This window comes from Sinocyclocheilus grahami, unplaced genomic scaffold, assembly GCF_001515645.1.
Source record: "Sinocyclocheilus grahami isolate Dianchi unplaced genomic scaffold, SAMN03320097.WGS_v1.1 scaffold291.1, whole genome shotgun sequence".
Classification (NCBI taxonomy): domain Eukaryota; kingdom Metazoa; phylum Chordata; class Actinopteri; order Cypriniformes; family Cyprinidae; genus Sinocyclocheilus; species Sinocyclocheilus grahami.
Window position 1 is genome coordinate 372982 of NW_015505470.1, and position 21122 is coordinate 394103.

The 21122-nt window shown below is 39.2% G+C and overlaps 1 protein-coding gene across 2 annotated transcripts in view; it reads right to left on the bottom strand.

Annotated features, from left to right (window-relative positions):
- Positions 1-20764, bottom strand: part of LOC107600799 (probable E3 ubiquitin-protein ligase DTX2) — a 37477-nt gene extending 16713 nt beyond the window's left edge. For both annotated transcript variants that reach the window (XM_016292769.1, XM_016292768.1), the window contains exons 1-2: positions 19960-20764; positions 17840-18428 (exon numbers count right to left, since the gene is read on the bottom strand). In XM_016292769.1, coding sequence (XP_016148255.1) covers positions 17840-18428; positions 19960-20260 — 890 coding nt within the window. In that variant the 5' untranslated portion in view covers positions 20261-20764. The remainder of the gene's footprint in view (positions 1-17839; positions 18429-19959) is intronic.
- Positions 20765-21122: the final 358 nt, after the last annotated feature.

Sequence of the window (21122 nt, forward strand, 5' to 3'; positions counted from 1 at the left end):
TTCGGTGGAGAGAAAAGATATTAAATGTTAACGATTTGTGTTATTAATATCTGTGTTTTATAATGGTTTATGGGTTTTGTGTTTTATAATGTGATTGATGTTTAATGTGAAGTTTATGAGTTAAAATGAGATTATAAGATTAAATGCTTACCTACTAGTGGTACCCTCCAGGTAGGGGGTGGACCCTGGCCTATAAGAAGGGAGGCCAGGTTCACATCGGGGGACTTGTTTACCAAGTCAGCGAGCATGCTACTGCAGTGCCGTGAGCAAAATTGGACATATTGTATATTGTGGATACTCGTTTGTGCACATTGTTTGTGGTTTATTTTGGTCTTTCAGTTTTTTTTGGACTGAGCACTTGTGGAAATAACTGAGCACTTGTGGAAATACCATACTCTCACCACTGGATATGTTAGTCACCTTTCATTTACTTCTACGGGTCAAGCCATCATTTATTTTGTTATTTATTTTTCTCGGCACTGGGGAGCTACAGTTCATTGAGGGAACCATGAATGCCAACATGTACTGTGACATACTGAAGCAGAGCATGATCCCCTCCCTTTGGAGACTGGCCGTGAGCAAAATTGGACATATTGTATATTGTGGATACTCGTTTGTGCACATTGTTTGTGGTTTATTTTGATTGTTTGTTTTTTTTTGGTACTTTTCAATTTTTTTTGGACTGAGCACTTGTGGAAATACCATACTCTCACCACTGGATATGTTAGTCACCTTTCATTTACTTCTACGGGTCAAGCCATCATTTATTTTGTTATTTATTTTTCTCGGCACTGGGGAGCTACAGTTCATTGAGGGAACCATGAATGCCAACATGTACTGTGACATACTGAAGCAGAGCATGATCCCCTCCCTTTGGAGACTGGGCCGCAGGGCAGTATTCTAACATGATAACGACCCCAAACACCGCAAGATCTCTAACATTCACCAGCTCCGTGATGTCGTCATGGAGGAGTGGAAGATGACTCCAGTGGCAACCTGTGAAGCTCTGGTGAACTCCATGCCCAAGAGGGTTAAGGCAGTGCTGGGAATCAATGGTGGCCACAAAAAATATTGACACTTTGGGCCCAATTTGGACATTTTCACTTAGGGGTGTACTCACTTTTGTGGCCAGCGGTTTAGACATTAATGGCTGTGTGTTGAGTTATTTTGAGGGGACAGCAAATTTACACTGTTATACAAGCTGTACACTCACTACTTTACATTGTAGCAAAGTGTCATTTCTTCAGTGTTGTCACATGAAAAGATATAATAAAATATTTACAAAAATGTGAGGGGTGTACTCACTTCTGTGAGATACTGTATATGCACATACTCTGAGTGCATAAAAAGGAATGAAATTTAATTCAATAAATATATAAATGAATATATATAGTTTCACTGGTTGATATGACAGTAGTTTACAAAGATTCAGCATCATACAATGTTTTCATCAACAATTCTGGGTTTACCAATGCCATTTTTTATAACGGTAGGTGTTCAAGTCATGTGAACTCGACCACTCAATCGGTGTTAGTGAGCACTTCTCCTTTGCTGAGATAATCCATCCACCTCACGGGTGTGGCATATCAAGATGCTGATTAGACAGCATGATTATTGCACAAGTGTGCCTTAGGCTGGCCACTAGGGCTGTCGCGGTGAGGGAATTTCCCTTGCGGTAATTTTGAGTGACTCAATAGCGCAGTATGCGGTATTATCGCCATACATACACAAACACACACACACATGTATATATATATATATATAAATATATATATAATTTGTGTGTGTGTTACGATATAACTAACGAGGTCATATTCAGAAGATAATGAAACCGAAACCAACTAGCGTTGAAACAGGAAATGAAGTAAACAGAAGCGAATGACAAAATAACGGTCCACATAACAGAACATAAACCTGGCAATAAGATCGTTAGCCTACATGTATAACAGTTAGCCTAGTTGTAATCTGATCTTCTAATCTGACTGGACAAGAGACTTTCTATTGATATTTCTTCCTGTGCGTGTTCTAGACGGGCTGTCAGTCAGTGCAGTTACAGTGTTGAGCCACAAGGTGGTGGAAATGGACTGTCATTCAACTACACGTTCAAAATCGCTGATTCATTCATTCAAAGAGAAGTAATGAAACACGCTGTTGAAATCATTTTAACTTTGAGCGTCACTTTAGAAGGCTCAGCTGATCAGCTATGCGTCGATGCTAAAACAGATTTCGCTTTCCTTGGACATGACAGCCTATTTTTACAAATATATATATGACTCGGCCTGGAGGACAGACGCAAGTAATCGCACGCACTCAGTCGATCTCGCTCTCATTCACTGTCTGTTTAGGCTTGTTAAGTGCAAATCTACAGAGCCTCTGTACAAATCAGCAAGGAACACATTATGTTATCATTACTAACTTGTTTAATATTCAGTCTACATGAATGGTGTAAAACGAGAAGGGCATAACCTTACGAAAAAATAAAACATGCAAAAATCGCGGTTGCTGCGGTTCTTGCATTCCTCTGCGGTTTGCTCGTCAATAGCGTTTATAACCGCAAATATTGCGGTTATCGCGACAGACCTACTGGCCACAATAAAAGGCCACTCTAAAATGAGCAGTTTTATCACACAGCACAATGCCACAGATGTCGCAAGTTTTGAGGGAGCGTGCAATTGGCATGCTGACTGCAGGAATGTCCACCAGAGCTGTTGCCCGTGAATTGAATGTTCATTTCTCTACCATAAGCCGTCTCCAAAGGCGTTACAGAGAATTTGGCAGTACATCCAACCGGCCTCACAACCGCAGACAACGTGTAACCACACCAGCCCAGGACCTCCACATCCAGCATCCTCACCTCCAAGATCATCTGAGACCAGCCACCCGGACAGCTGCTGCAACAATCGGTTTGTATAACCAAAGAATCTCTGCACAAACTGTCAGAAACCGTCTCAGGGAAGCTCATCTGCATGCTCGTCGTCCTCATCGGGGTCTCGACCTGACTGCAGTTCGTCGTTGTAACCGACTTAAGTGGGCAAATGCTCACATTCGATGGCGTCTGGCACTTTGGAGAGGTGTTCTCTTCACGGATGAATCCCGGTTTTCACTGTACAGGGCAGATGGCAGACAGCGTGTATGGCGTCGTGTGCGTGAGCGGTTTGCTGATGTCAACGTTGTGGATCGAGTGGCCCATGGTGGCGGTGGGGTTATGGTATGGGCAGGCGTATGTTATGGACAATGAACAAAGGTGCATTTTTTTGATGGCATTTTGAATGCACAGAGATACCGTGACGAGATCCTGAGGCCCATTGCTGTGCCATTCATCCACGACCATCACCTCATGTTGCAGCATGATAATGCACAGATGTGCTCACTAACACACAGATTTAGACAGATTTGTGAACAATATTTGAGAGAAATAGGCCTTTTGTGTACATAGAAAAAGTCTTAGATCTTTGAGTTCAGCTCATGAAAAATGGGGGCAAAAACAAAAGTGTTGCGTTTATAATTTTGTTCAGTGTACGTCCGAGAGTTTTACACACCGGTCTGTTATTGTGGCGACATTTCCAGGCCCCGAAACGTGACGCTGAACGAAACGAACTGTGATTGGTTGTTTGACATGTCGGACTCCAGACCTTCAGCTGTCAGTCTGAAGGTCTGGCTACGCGAGACTAGAGTAATCATGACAGATCATAACTTAAGGTGCACTTTGTCCACTTGTTAATGAATCTAAGGTCTCACAAGCTCATATATGGATGTTTGTGTAAGTTGACTGTGTGAATGAGGAGTGAGATAGGCATACATAAAAACAGACATTTCCTGGTTCCTTTCAATCTAACTTTCCAGAAAAGAACAATAACTAAAATCTGGGTCTTCCCCTTTCAGTCAGCACAGTAAGTGCAGACTTGCTGTCCTCCACATGTCCTAAAGACCCACACAGAGGGCAGGATATGACACCATTACAAAGAGGAACAGCCAATTATAGTATCAGGACAAAAGGAAGAACGATCATTAAAATCAGTCCAGACTGAGAAAATAAATTATCATGCTGTCATACTGGTTTTCCGGTTTACTTTTTTTGCACATTTTCACGTGTATTACTTCCACTGCAAATTTCTTAGGCAACCACAATTCTGGTTGCGCTTTATTTTTATGATAAGTGCATGAACAACAGACTTACGGTGTACTTACCCAAGAAAGTACTGAGTAATATAATGTAAATGCATGGACTTAGAGGAACAGTTCACCTAAAAATAAAAATTCTGTTATCAGTTAAGGTGAGGTCACATTTACCGTTGCTCAGCAAAATTCTGTGGGCAAAATCCAGTTATTCTAATAGAAATGTGCATGATCTGGAGATTCGCATGAGGGCAAAAGATTTCCCCACACAGATTCCCACTCAGGTTCATGTTTCATTTTTCACAAATTAACTGTGCTGACTGACAGAAAGCTGCTTTGTTTGAAAGATATTCTGTGTGAGCTGTACTTGATACATCGCTACACTATTGACAATAGACAATAGCCCTTTTTTGCTGTGAAATTCTGCAGAAATTTTGCTAATGTGACTGTACCTTAACTTTCTTTTTTTCCTCTGCAGAATACATAACATTTTGAAGAATGTTGGTAACCACCAAATAGTTCTGCTTACCATTGACTTCCACTGTATAGACAAAAACACAGACTTTTTGAAGAAAGCCATACTGGTATGGAACAACATGAGGGAGTAGGGGTGTGCCATATATCATACCGTCCACGATAATACCTGTATAAATTTTTACATGATAAAAACAAATGTCATATCGCGATATCAATGACATAGCATCGCAATGACGTATGGCGGATATACGTTCCCTAGCACGCACAACAACACCACCACAAATCCAATAGGGTACGATATGCTTTCTTACACAACTTTTTATTTTATTTGGAAAAATATCACATTCATGTGAAAAAATGGTCTAAAGCTAAGCCAAATTTTGAACATTTTATTAAAGAGATTAAACAATATGGTACCACATTAGACAAAATTAAGAACAAAAAAGCTAGAAAGACCTATGAAGCTTTTTGTTACTTTAAATTGTTGTAATTTTACCCCTGGCTTGAATTGTTTCACTTTACATATTATGATTATTTATTTGTTTTTGTACTTGCTGTGAGCTGTATATGTTTGTACAAATCTTTGTATAATTTTTGCATAATAAAAACAAACAAACAAAAAAAGCTTCAAAAAAAAAATCCAACAGGTGTTCGACTTGAAGCAGCACTGCGCAGACTGATCAGTGTATGACATCAAAGTATCGCGAGAGAGGTTCTAGAGCATATTCGAGCGCACACTCTTACCCATCAAAAATAGGCGAGGTGCTTATCTTTAGCGAAGCGGCATAGAGAGCTGCTTCTGAAACATGCCGCGGCGCCGCTGGTGTAAACAAAAGCATTTACTAGAGTGGCAGCGTCGGAGCCGTAACGCGCTGCAGACGCGTGCAGGGTAAAGGCTTGTTTGAGGTGCGCCTCGCCTCTCCTGAAAAGTAGGCGAGAGTAGGCGGCTGCTGTGAGGGGAGGAGTGAAATAAGCGCAGTCAAGACGACAGATATGACTTCTCGAAGTGGAGCAGATACCTACGAGATCAAAAGCGGATATCGCGTTATTCTAACTCATGCGCTGTGTTGCTGATAAACATGATATAATTTAAGTTCTGTTGCTTTTATATGAAAATAAATATGATGAAGACACTCAAAGTGCTTGCTATTTAATTCCATACGAAAGGTGTATTTATCATCCATTTTTACTTTAATACAAACAATGTCTTCTAGATTTTTATAGAAATATGACAAAAATCACATATCTCACACAGAGTCTGTTTGGGAACATTCATGCATTATTTAAATACATAATCACAAGCAACCAGATTTTAAAAAATTACAAATTTTAGAAGAGAACGCAGCATCACAGTTGTCTGAACCAATGAGCATTAAAGGGTTAGTTCACCCCAAAATGAAAATTCTGTCATTAATTGCTCACCCTCATGACGTTCTAAAACTGTAAGACCTTCGTTCATCTTCGGAACACAAATTAAGATATTTTTGATGAAATGTGAGAGCTCTCAGACCCTGCATAGACAACAACACAACTGTAATGTTCCCAGGTCCAGAAACGTAGTAAAGACATCGGTAAAACAGTCAATGTGACATCAGTGGCTCAACTTCAGTTTTGCGAAGCTACGAGAATACTTTTTATGCGCAAAGAAAACAAAATAACTAATTATTTAACTATTCTTCTCCCCCGAGTTATGTCTTCCGCCATTTTGGAGAGTACCCAAGAGCGTAATCGACGTAATCAGCGTTGTTTACGTTCAGGGGAGAAAGCGCGCACATGAACGTAATCTGCATAATCAGCATTGTTTATGCTTAGGGGAAAGCGTGTGTATGCGTTGTGATACTCTCTAAAATGGCGCAAGACGTAACTCAGGGGAGAAGAATTGTTGAATAAATTGTTATTTTTGTTTTCTTTGACAAAATTAGGTAGTCTGTCATCGATGACAGTAGCTCATTGGAAAAGGATGGAAAATGCCCCTCATTCTGTTTGCACTAATAAATGCTGCTGACTGCCAGCTACAATCACCAATAAAATGTTGTTCCATGCTTTTTTTCTATATCGTCATAAATATCGTTATCGCAAATATTCTTGAAATATCGTGATATAATTTTGAGGCAATATCGCCCACCCCTATGAGGGAGCGTAAATGATGAAATATTTTTAGTCACACTTTATTTTAAGGTACAATTCTCGCTATTAAAGGGGTCATATGATGCGATTTAAATTTTTCCTTTCTCTTTGGAGTGTTACAAGCTCTTTATAAAAGTTAAGACTTGTCCATGCCCTCCTAAAACGCCTCGTTTAAACATGCCCCCACATGTCTACGTCACTGTGTGGGAAGATTTGCATAACACCGCCCAAATGTTCACGTAAAGAAAGGCGGCGTAACTTTTATTCTCGCTGTAGTATTGTTGTTGCCACCGCCGCCATGTTGTGGAGATGCTGTATGTTTCGTTGTGAAAGCAAAACTACTTTGTTTGGCCTTCTAAAAGAGGATGATAGCCACTTTGTCATGCAAAGAGCTGATCAGTGCTGGTTGCTGAGGAAATACATCAACTTCGCTCTGTGGATCGCCGGACCGGCTTTCACCGTGGACGAAGCGGAGTCCAGCCCGGGGTCATCATATGTGGTTGCCGCAAGCCCACCGGCGGCTCCTTCGTCGAATCCGCCGGCCGTGCCGTTCTCAAGTCCACTGGCTATTCCTCACTCTAGCCCGCCGGCCTCCGCTCACTCAAGCCCGCAGTGTGACGCATTTTATGGAGGACTGTTTCCTGAACCTGCAGAGTAGCCTACAGTGGGTCTGTGCTCAAAGGCGGTTCTATAAAGTGGGGCAGTTCCAACTTTGCAAAGACAGTCTGGCGCTTCTGACTCACAGCCTGTAAGTAAATTTTTTATATTTGTTCCTGGTGTTCCTTGTTTAGTTAATTTGATTCCAGCTGTGTTTAATTAGTTTCTGTGGATTTAAAATGTGTTCTGCCCCTCGTTTCCTGTCCGCTGTTAAACATCATCTCGTGTTCCGTTTCCCGTGTTCCCAGCTTTGTATTTGCATTAAAGACCTTGGATTTGCTTTAATCTTCGTCTCCTCGCTCCTTCGTTCCCGTGCTCCCCGTGTGAATCATGACAGAACAGCGGACCAAGATAGTAAGCGGCGCCCCTTCTCCCGTGTTTTTGTTTCCGTTTTGAGTAGTCTTTTGTTTTCCCTTTATTCTACCCGCGGTATGAGGACCGCCCCGCTCACTCAAGCCCGCCGGCCGCACCGTTGTCAAGTCCACCGGCCACGGCTCTCACAAGCCCGCCGGCCGCTCTTAAGTCAGGTCCTCTGCCAGCCACAGAGCTTGCTCCAGTGTCTGCTCCTGATCCCCCGTTGATCCCAGGGAGGGCTCCAGTCCCCGGTTTTGGCACAGAGAGGGTCTTGGAGCCCGTTATACTCTCCAAGTATTGTTTTTTTTTTGGGGGGTAGTAGGGCTACAGCCGTAGAGGCCGGGGCAGGGGCTGGGGCCGCGGCCTCGGAGCCTGCTCTGCCATGGCCTCCTGAACTGCCTGCACCACCATGGCCTCCTGAGTTCCCTACTCCACCATGGCCTTCTAGACTACCTGCTCCTCCATGGCGCCCTGAGCTCCCTGCTCTGCCATGGCCTCCCTGCTCCGCCATGGTTCGTTGGACGGAATGCTCCGCCATGGCTCCCCGAACTGCCTGATCCGCCATGGCACCCCGAATGGGTATCACTCTGGAGGCCCGCCATCCCGTGTCTGTCCTGAGGGAACTCCAAAGTGGGGGGAGTAATGTCAGAATCTGTTCCATGTCTCGAGTTGTGTTTTCCTCCCCCACGTGTTCCAGTTTAATGTTTATGCCCATGTTTGGTTTTTCCTGTCCTTATGTTTATTTGTTCCTGGTGTTCCTTGTTTAGTTCATTTGATTCCAGCTGTGCTTAATTCGTTTCTGTGGATTTAAAGTGTGTTCTGCCCCTCATTTCCCGTCCGCTGTTAAACGTCATCTCGTGTTGTGTTTCCCGTGTTCTCAGTTTTGTGTTTGCATTAAAGACTTTGGATTTGCTTTAATCTTCATCTCCTCGCTCCTTCGTTCCCATGCTCCCCGTGTGAATCATGACACCTAGTATGCAGAGTTTCGTTTCATTTTTGTGCTGCGCGAAAGGAAACCAGACGGCAGAAAGCGGCATCCTATTTTTCTTTAGGCTTATTTTACAAAAGCACAAAGATTTGTTTTTATTGTGAATGTACACAAATAAAAGCAAACCTTTTACAATTCCGATTATCTTTATGACTAAAAGGAGTAGTTGCTTCCACTGTTAGAAGGGAAAAATTCAAGTGTTTGCGCCGGCGCCGCATGCGCGCACACAGTTAAGCATTGCTACCTTGACAATGCAGCCTCTTCATTATCATAATAAAATACAGTCAGTCAAACATATGGGAAAAAACACACTGCTCAGTTTAAATATGTAGTAAAATCTAGAGATGCACTGATTGCAATTTTCTTAGCCGATTCCTATTTTTTTTGTTAGTGTGACCTGCCGATACCGATTTTCTTTCTAAGAACTATAATTGACAGCATATACAAACAAAAATCAACTTTTCTTCAACGCAAAGTTTTATTTTCATAAAAAATAAGTCAGTAATACTTAAGTCAGTAATAAAATAAGAACAAAAAAAAATTGCAAACAACAGCACAAATAAATGCAATAGAATTTAGAGAGCTATGAAACTAAGTTTTTCAGGTTAAGTTTTTATTCAGGTAAGAAATACTACAGAAATTAAAGTAATCAAATGTAAAATAACACATCCAGTGTTATTTTACATTTGATTACTTTAATTTCTGTAGTCTTCATTGTAAAAATTAAATACAGATGAATTCTTACCATTAAAGTTATAAAACGTATTCAGTCAAGAGCAGAAAGTGATTTTCTTTGCGTTTTGTTCTTTGATTAACATGACAGACAGCAGCAGGAATACTGGACTGCGGTCCCTTTAAGAGTTTATCCACGGACCCAATATAGGGCCTGTTTACACCTGGTCGTTCATGCATTTTCGCTGATCGGATATCTATCTGATTTGTTAAAACGTTTCCATTTACACTTGGCCACAAAAATGTGTCGTCGCAAAACGGATATAAATCGGAGTCCACGTCAACGAAAAAAAAAGATAAGCGCTGCATTTTATTAATTATCAGCTCATTTCAAGATCAACGACCACAATAGGAGAACGCGGCATCAGCACTGGAAAGATAAGTTACTACTATTAATTAGGGATGCTCCGATCCACCTTTTTCACCTCCGATACCTAGGGTTCAGTATTGGCCGATACCGATCCGATACCAGTGAAGTTTTTTTTTCCATTTAAATAAATGTAGAATTTATATATCTGTGTGTGGAACTGATAATCATTCTTTCACAATCTACTAAATACAGACTACTTCATTATAAAGAAAAATAAACAATAAATATGAAAAATATTTATTTTTCATATTTGAAAAATATCCCCTTTTCCTCGCTTTCCGTCACTTTTAAATAGCTTAAAAGCGCCGTGCGCATTTTACTTTCACTTTTGAATTAGCGGCAGTTGTCAATTGCTTGTCAATTGCTTGAATGCAACAACAAAATACAACGTCAAACTCACTTTAGCGTATATAAAACATAGAACTTTTATTAACAATACAAATACACTATGCTATAGGGCAGGCTATGCCTAATATAAAATAACAAATAACTTACATAAAGTTTAAATAGGTATACAAAACTGGAAATAGGCTAAGAAACATGTATAGGCAAAAAAAATATGTATATTATATTAACCAAATAAATAAGAAACGTAGAACGTTTATTAGCAAAACGAGTAAGAAAGATTGGAGGCACGGCATACACCTTGATGTCAAATAAAATAAATAAATGGCACAAAGTTTAAATAAAGTAAAAATCAGCAAACAATGTGGAACCAATTAAATAAGAAACGAATGTTTAAAAAAACTTCCAAAATCATCTTCGATAAATGGCAAAAGTCAACAGGCTTTTCAAAATCCAAAATATTGCCAAACAGGCGCTTTAGCATCTCGTTTCAAAACTAAATCATCCGCGATCATCTTGTCTGTCTCACCCCATTCTTCTTGTCAGTCAGCTTGACTCACTCTCCTCACTGGATAAATGAAATCTGATCTGTGATGCGACTGTCGGTCGGCACGCTGCATTGAGCAGTAGCGTTCAGTTTTTAATTGTAGTGTCTGTTCTTTTACTGAACTAAATGATTTTTATTATTATAAAAAATCTAAACGACGGTGGGGGTCGGTGCCACAGTGGGCAAGTTACGTAACCCGTGTAAGGCTTAACAACGGTATCACCGTCAGCACAGTCTATCGCGGCAAGCCTACAATGAAGTACATAAATAATATTTTGGCATTCAAATACATTGCGAATACGGAAACATTTGAGGCCATGGTGGTTGAATGAGAGACCTAACGTTGGTTTCAGTTTAGTTTTAGCCTAAATGAATTCGTTTTGGCTTGTTGTTTATATAGCTAGAGCTTCTTATATTTTTAATTCTTGTTTTTTTCAAAATACTGTTAATTGAAAGGATTTGTTGTGGAGTGAGGGGAACTAAAATAGCCTAGCTATGTTTACAGTGTCTATTATAATGTTAGTAAACATTTTGCTTCTGCATTTAGGACTTTTTCTGAATGAAATAATAAAATGCCACTTGTGCTTTTTTTGCTCTAAAAAAACAAAAAGAAATACGTGTAGCGTATTTTAACCATGTAGCAAACCTTTTTAAATATTTTGATAAATTACTGAAAAAAAAAAATTATGACTTTTTAAACCGTTTAAAGGTGGGGTAAGCGATTTTTCAAAAACACTTTAGAAAACTAATTCGGGCCAAGTAGCAAAACAAACTTGTAGCTAATCAGCAGTAAGGGGCGTGTCTACTCATGATGTGGAGGAGAGAGCGTTCAGTACACAGGACGGACATCAGCCGAGCCGAGCGACAAAAAGATAGAGATGTCGGATAAAAAAAAATTAAAGAGGAAAACGTCTGCGGAACAAAAGAAGGCTTAAGGCAAGAAGTAGGACCCGTGTATATATCAGATCCGCTTTCCAGCGTTGGAGAGAACTCAAGGAGCGGAAGGCCTGCGATTGCAGATTGAAGCCGAGGTTGCTTTGTTTCTTCTCGATAGGTGAGTAACACCGTGTCTGCGCCACAACAGCTAAAGTCTGTCTAGTACACTGGATGCGACAAAGCGACCGTTGAAAATCATTTGAAATTTGTGTCAATATGTCATGAATAGAATGCAGCAGCAGTTTTCTGTCGGGGATTTGTCGTGTCGTGTTACAAAAGCACAAAGATTTGTTTTTATTGTGAATGTACACAAATAAAAGCAAACCTTTTACAATTCCGATTATCTTTATGACTAAAAGGAGTAGTTGCTTCCACTGTTAGAAGGGAAAAATTCAAGTGTTTGCGCCGGCGCCGCATGCGCGCACACAGTTAAGCATTGCTACCTTGACAATGCAGCCTCTTCATTATCATAATAAAATACAGTCAGTCAAACATATGGGAAAAAACACACTGCTCAGTTTAAATATGTAGTAAAATCTAGAGATGCACTGATTGCAATTTTCTTAGCCGATTCCTATTTTTTTTGTTAGTGTGACCTGCCGATACCGATTTTCTTTCTAAGAACTATAATTGACAGCATATACAAACAAAAATCAACTTTTCTTCAACGCAAAGTTTTATTTTCATAAAAAATAAGTCAGTAATACTTAAGTCAGTAATAAAATAAGAACAAAAAAAAATTGCAAACAACAGCACAAATAAATGCAATAGAATTTAGAGAGCTATGAAACTAAGTTTTTCAGGTTAAGTTTTTATTCAGGTAAGAAATACTACAGAAATTAAAGTAATCAAATGTAAAATAACACATCCAGTGTTATTTTACATTTGATTACTTTAATTTCTGTAGTCTTCATTGTAAAAATTAAATACAGATGAATTCTTACCATTAAAGTTATAAAACGTATTCAGTCAAGAGCAGAAAGTGATTTTCTTTGCGTTTTGTTCTTTGATTAACATGACAGACAGCAGCAGGAATACTGGACTGCGGTCCCTTTAAGAGTTTATCCACGGACCCAATATAGGGCCTGTTTACACCTGGTCGTTCATGCATTTTCGCTGATCGGATATCTATCTGATTTGTTAAAACGTTTCCATTTACACTTGGCCACAAAAATGTGTCGTCGCAAAACGGATATAAATCGGAGTCCACGTCAACGAAAAAAAAAGATAAGCGCTGCATTTTATTAATTATCAGCTCATTTCAAGATCAACGACCACAATAGGAGAACGCGGCATCAGCACTGGAAAGATAAGTTACTACTATTAATTAGGGATGCTCCGATCCACCTTTTTCACCTCCGATACCTAGGGTTCAGTATTGGCCGATACCGATCCGATACCAGTGAAGTTTTTTTTTCCATTTAAATAAATGTAGAATTTATATATCTGTGTGTGGAACTGATAATCATTCTTTCACAATCTACTAAATACAGACTACTTCATTATAAAGAAAAATAAACAATAAATATGAAAAATATTTATTTTTCATATTTGAAAAATATCCCCTTTTCCTCGCTTTCCGTCACTTTTAAATAGCTTAAAAGCGCCGTGCGCATTTTACTTTCACTTTCGAATTAGCGGCAGTTACATACAACGTCAAACTCACTTTAGCCTATATATAAAACACAGAACTTTTATTAACAAAACGAATAAAAATACGCCATGCTATAGGGCAGGCTATGCCTAACTTGCATAAAGTTTAAATGAATAAACTGGAAACAAGTAAACATGTATACTTTTTACATGTATACAAGTAATATATAACCAAATAAATGAGAAACGTAGAACGTTTATTAGCAAAACGAGTAAGAAAGATTGGAGGCACGGCATACACCTTGATGTCAAATAAAATAAATAAATGGCACAAAGTTTAAATAAAGTAAAAATCAGCAAACAATGTGGAACCAATTAAATAAGAAACGAATGTTTAAAAAAACTTCCAAAATCATCTTCGATAAATGGCAAAAGTCAACAGGCTTTTCAAAATCCAAAATATTGCCAAACAGGCGCTTTAGCATCTCGTTTCAAAACTAAATCATCCGCGATCATCTTGTCTGTCTCACCCCATTCTTCTTGTCAGTCAGCTTGACTCACTCTCCTCACTGGATAAATGAAATCTGATCTGTGATGCGACTGTCGGTCGGCACGCTGCATTGAGCAGTAGCGTTCAGTTTTTAATTGTAGTGTCTGTTCTTTTACTGAACTAAATGATTTTTATTATTATAAAAAATCTAAACGACGGTGGGGGTCGGTGCCACAGTGGGCAAGTTACGTAACCCGTGTAAGGCTTAACAACGGTATCACCGTCAGCACAGTCTATCGCGGCAAGCCTACAATGAAGTACATAAATAATATTTTGGCATTCAAATACATTGCGAATACGGAAACATTTGAGGCCATGGTGGTTGAATGAGAGACCTAACGTTGGTTTCAGTTTAGTTTTAGCCTAAATGAATTCGTTTTGGCTTGTTGTTTATATAGCTAGAGCTTCTTATATTTTTAATTCTTGTTTTTTTCAAAATACTGTTAATTGAAAGGATTTGTTGTGGAGTGAGGGGAACTAAAATAGCCTAGCTATGTTTACAGTGTTTATTATAATGTTAGTAAACATTTTGCTTCTGCATTTAGGACTTTTTCTGAATGAAATAATAAAATGCCACTTGTGCTTTTTTTGCTCTAAAAAAACAAAAAGAAATACGTGTAGCGTATTTTAACCATGTAGCAAACCTTTTTAAATATTTTGATAAATTACTGAAAAAAAAAAATTATGACTTTTTAAACCGTTTAAAGGTGGGGGAAGCGATTTTTCAAAAACACTTTAGAAAACTAATTCGGGCAAAGTAGCAAAACAAACTTGTAGCTAATCAGCAGTAAGGGGCGTGTCTACTCATGATGTGGAGGAGAGAGCGTTCAGTACACAGGACGGACATCAGCCGAGCCGAGCGACAAAAAGATAGAGATGTCGGATAAAAAAAAATTAAAGAGGAAAACGTCTGCGGAACAAAAGAAGGCTTAAGGCAAGAAGTAGGACCCGTGTATATATCAGATCCGCTTTCCAGCGTTGGAGAGAACTCAAGGAGCGGAAGGCCTGCGATTGCAGATTGAAGCCGAGGTTGCTTTGTTTCTTCTCGATAGGTGAGTAACACCGTGTCTGCGCCACAACAGCTAAAGTCTGTCTAGTACACTGGTCGCGAGCGACAAAGCGACCGTTGAAAATAATTTGAAATTTGTCAATGTGTCATAAAAAGAACGCAGCAGCAGCTTTCTGTCGGGGATTTGGCGTGTCGTGCCGCACCGCATCCAGTGTAGACCATAGATAAATAGATAGAGATATATATATATGGTGTAGACAGCATCACTGATTATAATGAGTTCTATAGTATTTTGTCGCGCCGCTCGCGTCCGGTGTAGACACGGTGTAGCATTGGTTTTGCTTTGTTTCATAGAACTAATCGTTGTCTGGGTTGCTTACGTATGTGTGGGGCGGAGCTATCAAAATAGGGGCGAGACCCTTTTGGGGTAGGGGCGTGGTTGTTTTGGTGATTTCAAATGTCAAAATTGGCTACCAGAAATCGCTTACCCTACCTTTAACCCTCTGAGGTCGACTAACGCGGATACACGTTTTGTGGCATCTTCTCCTGATAACACCGAAAATAACTTAAATTACACTTTCAGTTTTGATCTGACAGATAAGAGCAATACATCAATCGAATCTGTACATGGTCTACTTTTATTTGTATACACACATAATAACAGCAAAACTTTGTGCATTTATAAAATAAAGAAAACAAACATGGTGCGCTGTCTGCGGCCTTGGTCTGCGTGATCTTTATTTAGAAACGCGTCATTAAAATGAACTAACTCAGCAAATACTCAACAAAGAGACATGAGAGATATATCTATAGAAAGCTTGACATGTCTACTTTTAAACTAAGCAAGTCTTATCGAAAGCAAATATTCTGTGATAAAGTAATCCATATGAAACCAACGCGATGTCCAGTCTTTCACGTCTCCCTTTGAAATTTGAAACTTCCACATCATTGCATTCTGTTTTTATTCACAATTTGTACAGTGTCCCAACTTTTTTTGGAATCGGGTTTGTACATGTTGTTTATTGTCTCTAAAGATTACTTAATTATTAGTTATGTTTTACCAAGTTTAATGGCTGGCATTTGGATGTTAAGAAGATTAAGACGCAGCAAAACGATCTGTGTGAAAAAGATGTCCAAAAAAGGTGAGCATAAAGTACATACAGTATTTTAATTTATTGTTTAATGTGAACATCATTAAGAAATACTTGAAAGATAAATAATTAAGAACATTAACTTTTTTTTACATAGGCCATTTGTAACTGACTAGCGTTGAGGATTTTGTAGCAACAAGAGCTCTGTAAAACAGATGTCCAAAAAAGGTGAGCATACAGTATATTGATCACTGTTATGAGCATGAATCATTGTGAATAAACTTACAAAATATTAATAATTAAAAAAGTTACACTGTAGTCAGAAATAACTCCGCTTGGTCAACAGAGGGCGCGCGCGGGAAAGAAAATGTGGGAAAAGGGAACAGGAGTCATCACGAGAGGCGTGTCCTTTAAGGTACAGTAGGACGTAGGCGATCAGCTGAGTAATACTGTAATAATTATATTTATAATAATTAAATTAATTATGGCGATATGTAAATCTTAATTATGTTTTCTTTATTAAAAATGTAATGGTGTTCTCTTTATTAAAAAGGTTTTTAAAAAAATTTTTTTTAAATATTTTTAATGTTTTTTTTTTATGTTGCTAGAATGAATTTGTTACTGAAATGTTCTGATCTAGCCTACAGTAACAGAGGTACATTTAATGTGAGCCAGTGATTTTAATAGCAACAGATTTAATTACGCGTCCGTAACGGTCACGTCCGTAACGCATAATTAAGGTTGCTTAGAGCAAGTAAGTGAGATGAATTGTCCATCATAATTAGCACAGCCATATTTTGGCTTTGTATATGAAGTTTGACATTATTTCTATTAATATTTATTATACAGTATAAACTTTATATTTAAATCGTTAGGGACGTGACACAGCACTGAAGCGTCATGACTTCCTAAATATATCGCTTATAAATTTACAAGACAGTGCTGTCATAAAGCGAGTGTATTTATTTCTCATGCATCCCCCCATCTTTCTGCAAAATGCTTACTGTTAATATAAAGTATAAAAAAAGGGAGTCTTTGATCCCTCTTTTGAAAGCATGAAATATGGTTGACTGAAAATGCAACTTTTCTATCTGTGCAAACCTCATATGTGGTGAATAAACAAAGCAATTTCCTTAAAATTTCCCTGACAGCACATCAATACAATAAAATACAGACCTTAAAGCACAACTTTGAAAGGGTTTTGTTATTTTGGTAAAAAAAAAAAATAATTTTCATGGCAAGGTTGACATTTGCATGGAATTGCTCATATACCTTTTCTACACAAAAAGTGTCTTAGAAAATTTAAATCAATATATTGTTTTCTGTGAATGAGTGAGTAAGATGATTTTCACATAATTTTGAAGCAAAAACACTAGACTTCCAAGATCAGTTCTCAAAAGTCTTGTGATCAAATGTTCTGTATGTGTTGTATGGCCTTATTTCAGTGACTTTAAAATTGTAGTTTTTCACTAAGCACGCATAAACGTTGTTGTTTTCTCAAAAACACAATCACGTACATACATACTGCTCACATATTATTGTAGCCCAGTTTGTGCCGATTACGGTGTTATTAAACTTTAGACATTCAAATGTTTGTAAGCAACTGAAAAAAGCACAAATGTCAGGGCGTGTCAAAACTTTTCCAGGCCCCAAAACACCCTCGGACCCCAGAGCGTTAACTGATTGTATTAATCGGTTAAAATTCTTACGGTCGCTTAACGGTTAAAATGAGCATCCCTACTTAATATCCTAATGATTTTTGGCATAAAAGAAGAATCTATAATTTTGACCCATACAATGTATTGTTGGCTACTGCTACAAATATACCCATGCTACTTATGACTGGTTTTGTGGTCCAGGGTCACAAATGGTAAATATAGAAATGCAATATCAAATAATGGATAACCTGCATTTTTTCAACTTCTGAACTAGGCCTAGTAGTCTTACCTTAAGCCATTTGCATGGTGGCCAAAGGCCTGTGGCGGTCCTGAAGAATGAGCCACCGAGGTGGGGGTGCTCCAGGGGCCATTCCATAACAAGTTCCCCATGGAGAGGGGTCTTCTGGGGTAGGGCGAGTAGGCTGAGGAGGAACTGGTTCCAGGAAGTCTTCCATGCTGGGGCTGGAGGCTGGGCCGGTTGGCCTGCCCCGCAGTGAAGGAATGCCGTGACCGGCTTAGCATGGGTCCGGCGGTGCTGCTATTGCTCATGCATTGGTGACAGGTACAGGCCGGGCCCGAGTGAATAACCGAACCTGAAGCGAGAGGATACGGCATGCTACCTTGCCGCCTGACACGTCGTCTGTAACTGGTGGACTTGTTGACTTGCTCCAAAGCAGTGAGGTCCACAATGTAGTTGTAGCCGTGTGAGCTCAGATCAGCTGTGGCCTGCCCTGCCTGGTAGCTGTGCTCCAGCAAAATGGAGGTTCGGATCTCATACGCCATCCACCCTCCTTCATCATTGGCCCACTCCCAAAGAACCCCACTGCCCAGAGCAGAGGACTGTGGGAACAGGGATCTCCGCACAGCGCGTATCTTTCCTATAAAGGATTAAAGAAAAAAATTCACAGTAATTGGCACAAGATCATTATCATTCCAAAAAACATCTACACATTTCTCAACCACAACAAAGTGCTTCTCTTCTAAAACAAATGTGAAAAGAGCGGTTTTTATCCACAAAACATGCTGTGCATCCTGTCAGAATCTGTTAGCTTATTTCCTGAGATTTTTGTCACCTCTTTCCTGTTCTTTTCCGTAGAGACCACAGGTGTCGAAAACCATTCAAACATCCCCAAAAACAAGCCTAATCTCCAGTTAGCAGACCCAGCGCTATATATATATATATATATATATATATATATATAATAGCCTGTGTGTAATACTGCATTACTACACAACTTTACCCAGAGGGTTTAATGACCTGTTATCAAGGATGAAGCATAAATATTATACATTTAGAGCAACTGAATTTCCAGGATTCACACTAGGCTTCTTTCACTCTGTAGATTATAGAGACACTTCCTTGACTACTGATAACACATTTACTTAATCCAAATGAAGCAATAAGTGTGTCTTCTTAACACTGTTTTACAGTAAAGAACTGTGGCGTTACCAGATGGTAATATCATCACGTAGCATAGTATATGGGTCAATAATGTAAAAATGTCCAAGATGATTTAAAAAATCTTTCAAAATCTAGTATAAACTGCAAGTATTATATGTTCTTAGAAACTTCATCAGTGTATTAATGCAAAAACAAGTCTCCATACCACTATAAACAATTATCAAAAACAAGTAGGCTATTAATATTTCTCTTTCAATATACATGGCTTAAAATTGTTTATTTTTAAAGTAAAATAACTTTTTTAATATTATCTTAATTATAGTAATTTATTTACATATGAGCAAAGATGCATTAAGTTTATCAAAAGTGACAGTAAAAGACATTATTTTATCGAATTTTACTTCAATTTCAATCATTTATTTTTTTCAAACTTTGTATTTCTCCAAGAATACTGAAAAAAAAGCTACTTGATAAGTTTTCAACACTGATGTAATAAATAAATGTTTCTTGAGCACCAAAAAGAATGATTTCTGAAGGATTGTGTGACCCTGAGGACTAAAGTAATGGCTGCTGAAAATACAGATTTGCTATCACAGGGGGGAAAAAATCACATTTTAAAATTTACAGAAAAGGTTCTAATATTTTGGAGTTTTACTATTTATTTTACTTAATTTAGATGAAATATATGCAGCCTTGGTGAACACTCGCAACTTATTGACTCCAACATTTTGAATGATTGTGTGTGTGGAATAAAACTGAGGGTTAAATCGTGAATATCAGAATGTTGACGATGTACTTCCAATAAACTTCACCAAAGAAAAAAAACACCAAAAAGCACTATGGTACCAGGATATTTTGGGATATGTACCATAACAAGTCCACAGTAGTCTGAAGTTTAACATAGATGGTATTGCTTCATATTCAGCACAATATCAACCACCACAGTACTGTTAGTAACTCTTGTTCATCAGTAGCGTGGTGAGACAGATGTCTGAGGTCCCACTCACCAGTGTCCTGTCTGAACTGTCTGAGGTTGGGGATGTCGATGATGTACGCAGACAGGCTGGGGTCTGCCTGGGCCAGACAGATGCCGTTGCTGTTGGCTCCTCTCTGGAGACACTGCTCGATGTAGCTGCTCACCTGTCCGGTGTAGGGCCTCCAGAAGCCCTGATCATCCTGCCATTCCCAAACCACCGCCATCGGCTGAGCCTGTCCCGGCACTCCAGACGAGGAGGACGACGGTGATGCGAATGACGGTCCGTTTCTAGATCCACTCCCTCCGGAATGGAAACTGGAGCCTGTTGCCATTTTGTCTGTTAGAAAAGATCTCACGCGCCCGCCGGCGTTCTTAAAATAAGCGATCTGGCCCAGCTAACAACAACAACACCCTTTCAGTTTCACCTGATTTACATCCAGCTAGCCTGCTAACTAGTCGTATTCAGTAAGAGATCGATTAATATCGTCACCACAGTGTTTTATTCAGCAGTACGCGGTTATTTAACCGCAGATTCGACCATGAACCCACTGACGTCGCATCATCTCGTTAGGCTGCTGGAGTCGCAGCTTCAGACTAACGTTAGCCGCGTCTCGCTCTCCTCTTCGCCATTCAGTGCGTTACTGTACGGCTACCGGGCTTATAAACCAGTATCATAGGATATAACGGTGACTATTTAGTAGGCAGCAGACTGGAGTTGTCAGGTCGCGAATAAAAACGCACCACTCGACATGATTTTGAGAAGTACGCACTGGGTTGTAGCGCTATAGTGACTTCCTCGCCTGCGGTGTGTGTTTGTGTCGCTGCTGCTGGTAGATACACACTGTGAAGCCCGACACAGAATACACCTGTCTGGAAATCTGACTTTACCGTTTCCGTCATTTTTTACAGGTTTAAAATAAAAATAAAATGCTTTATTTTTTAATTGCTATATTTTTCTTCTGGTACTACTATTGCTTGCCGTTAATCCCACTATAGCAAATATTAAAACTTGTCTCTGGTAAATAATGTCTGCACGGCGGGAGACTTTTATTTTGAAAGTATTTATAAGCCAACTTGACAAATGGCAAGCTAAAGGTTCCTCTACACTTTTTAGAAAGAAGTATCGTACATATAACGTTACGTGCTATTTGTAGTATTATTACACTTTTTTTTTTTTTTTTGCTGTTTGCTGTC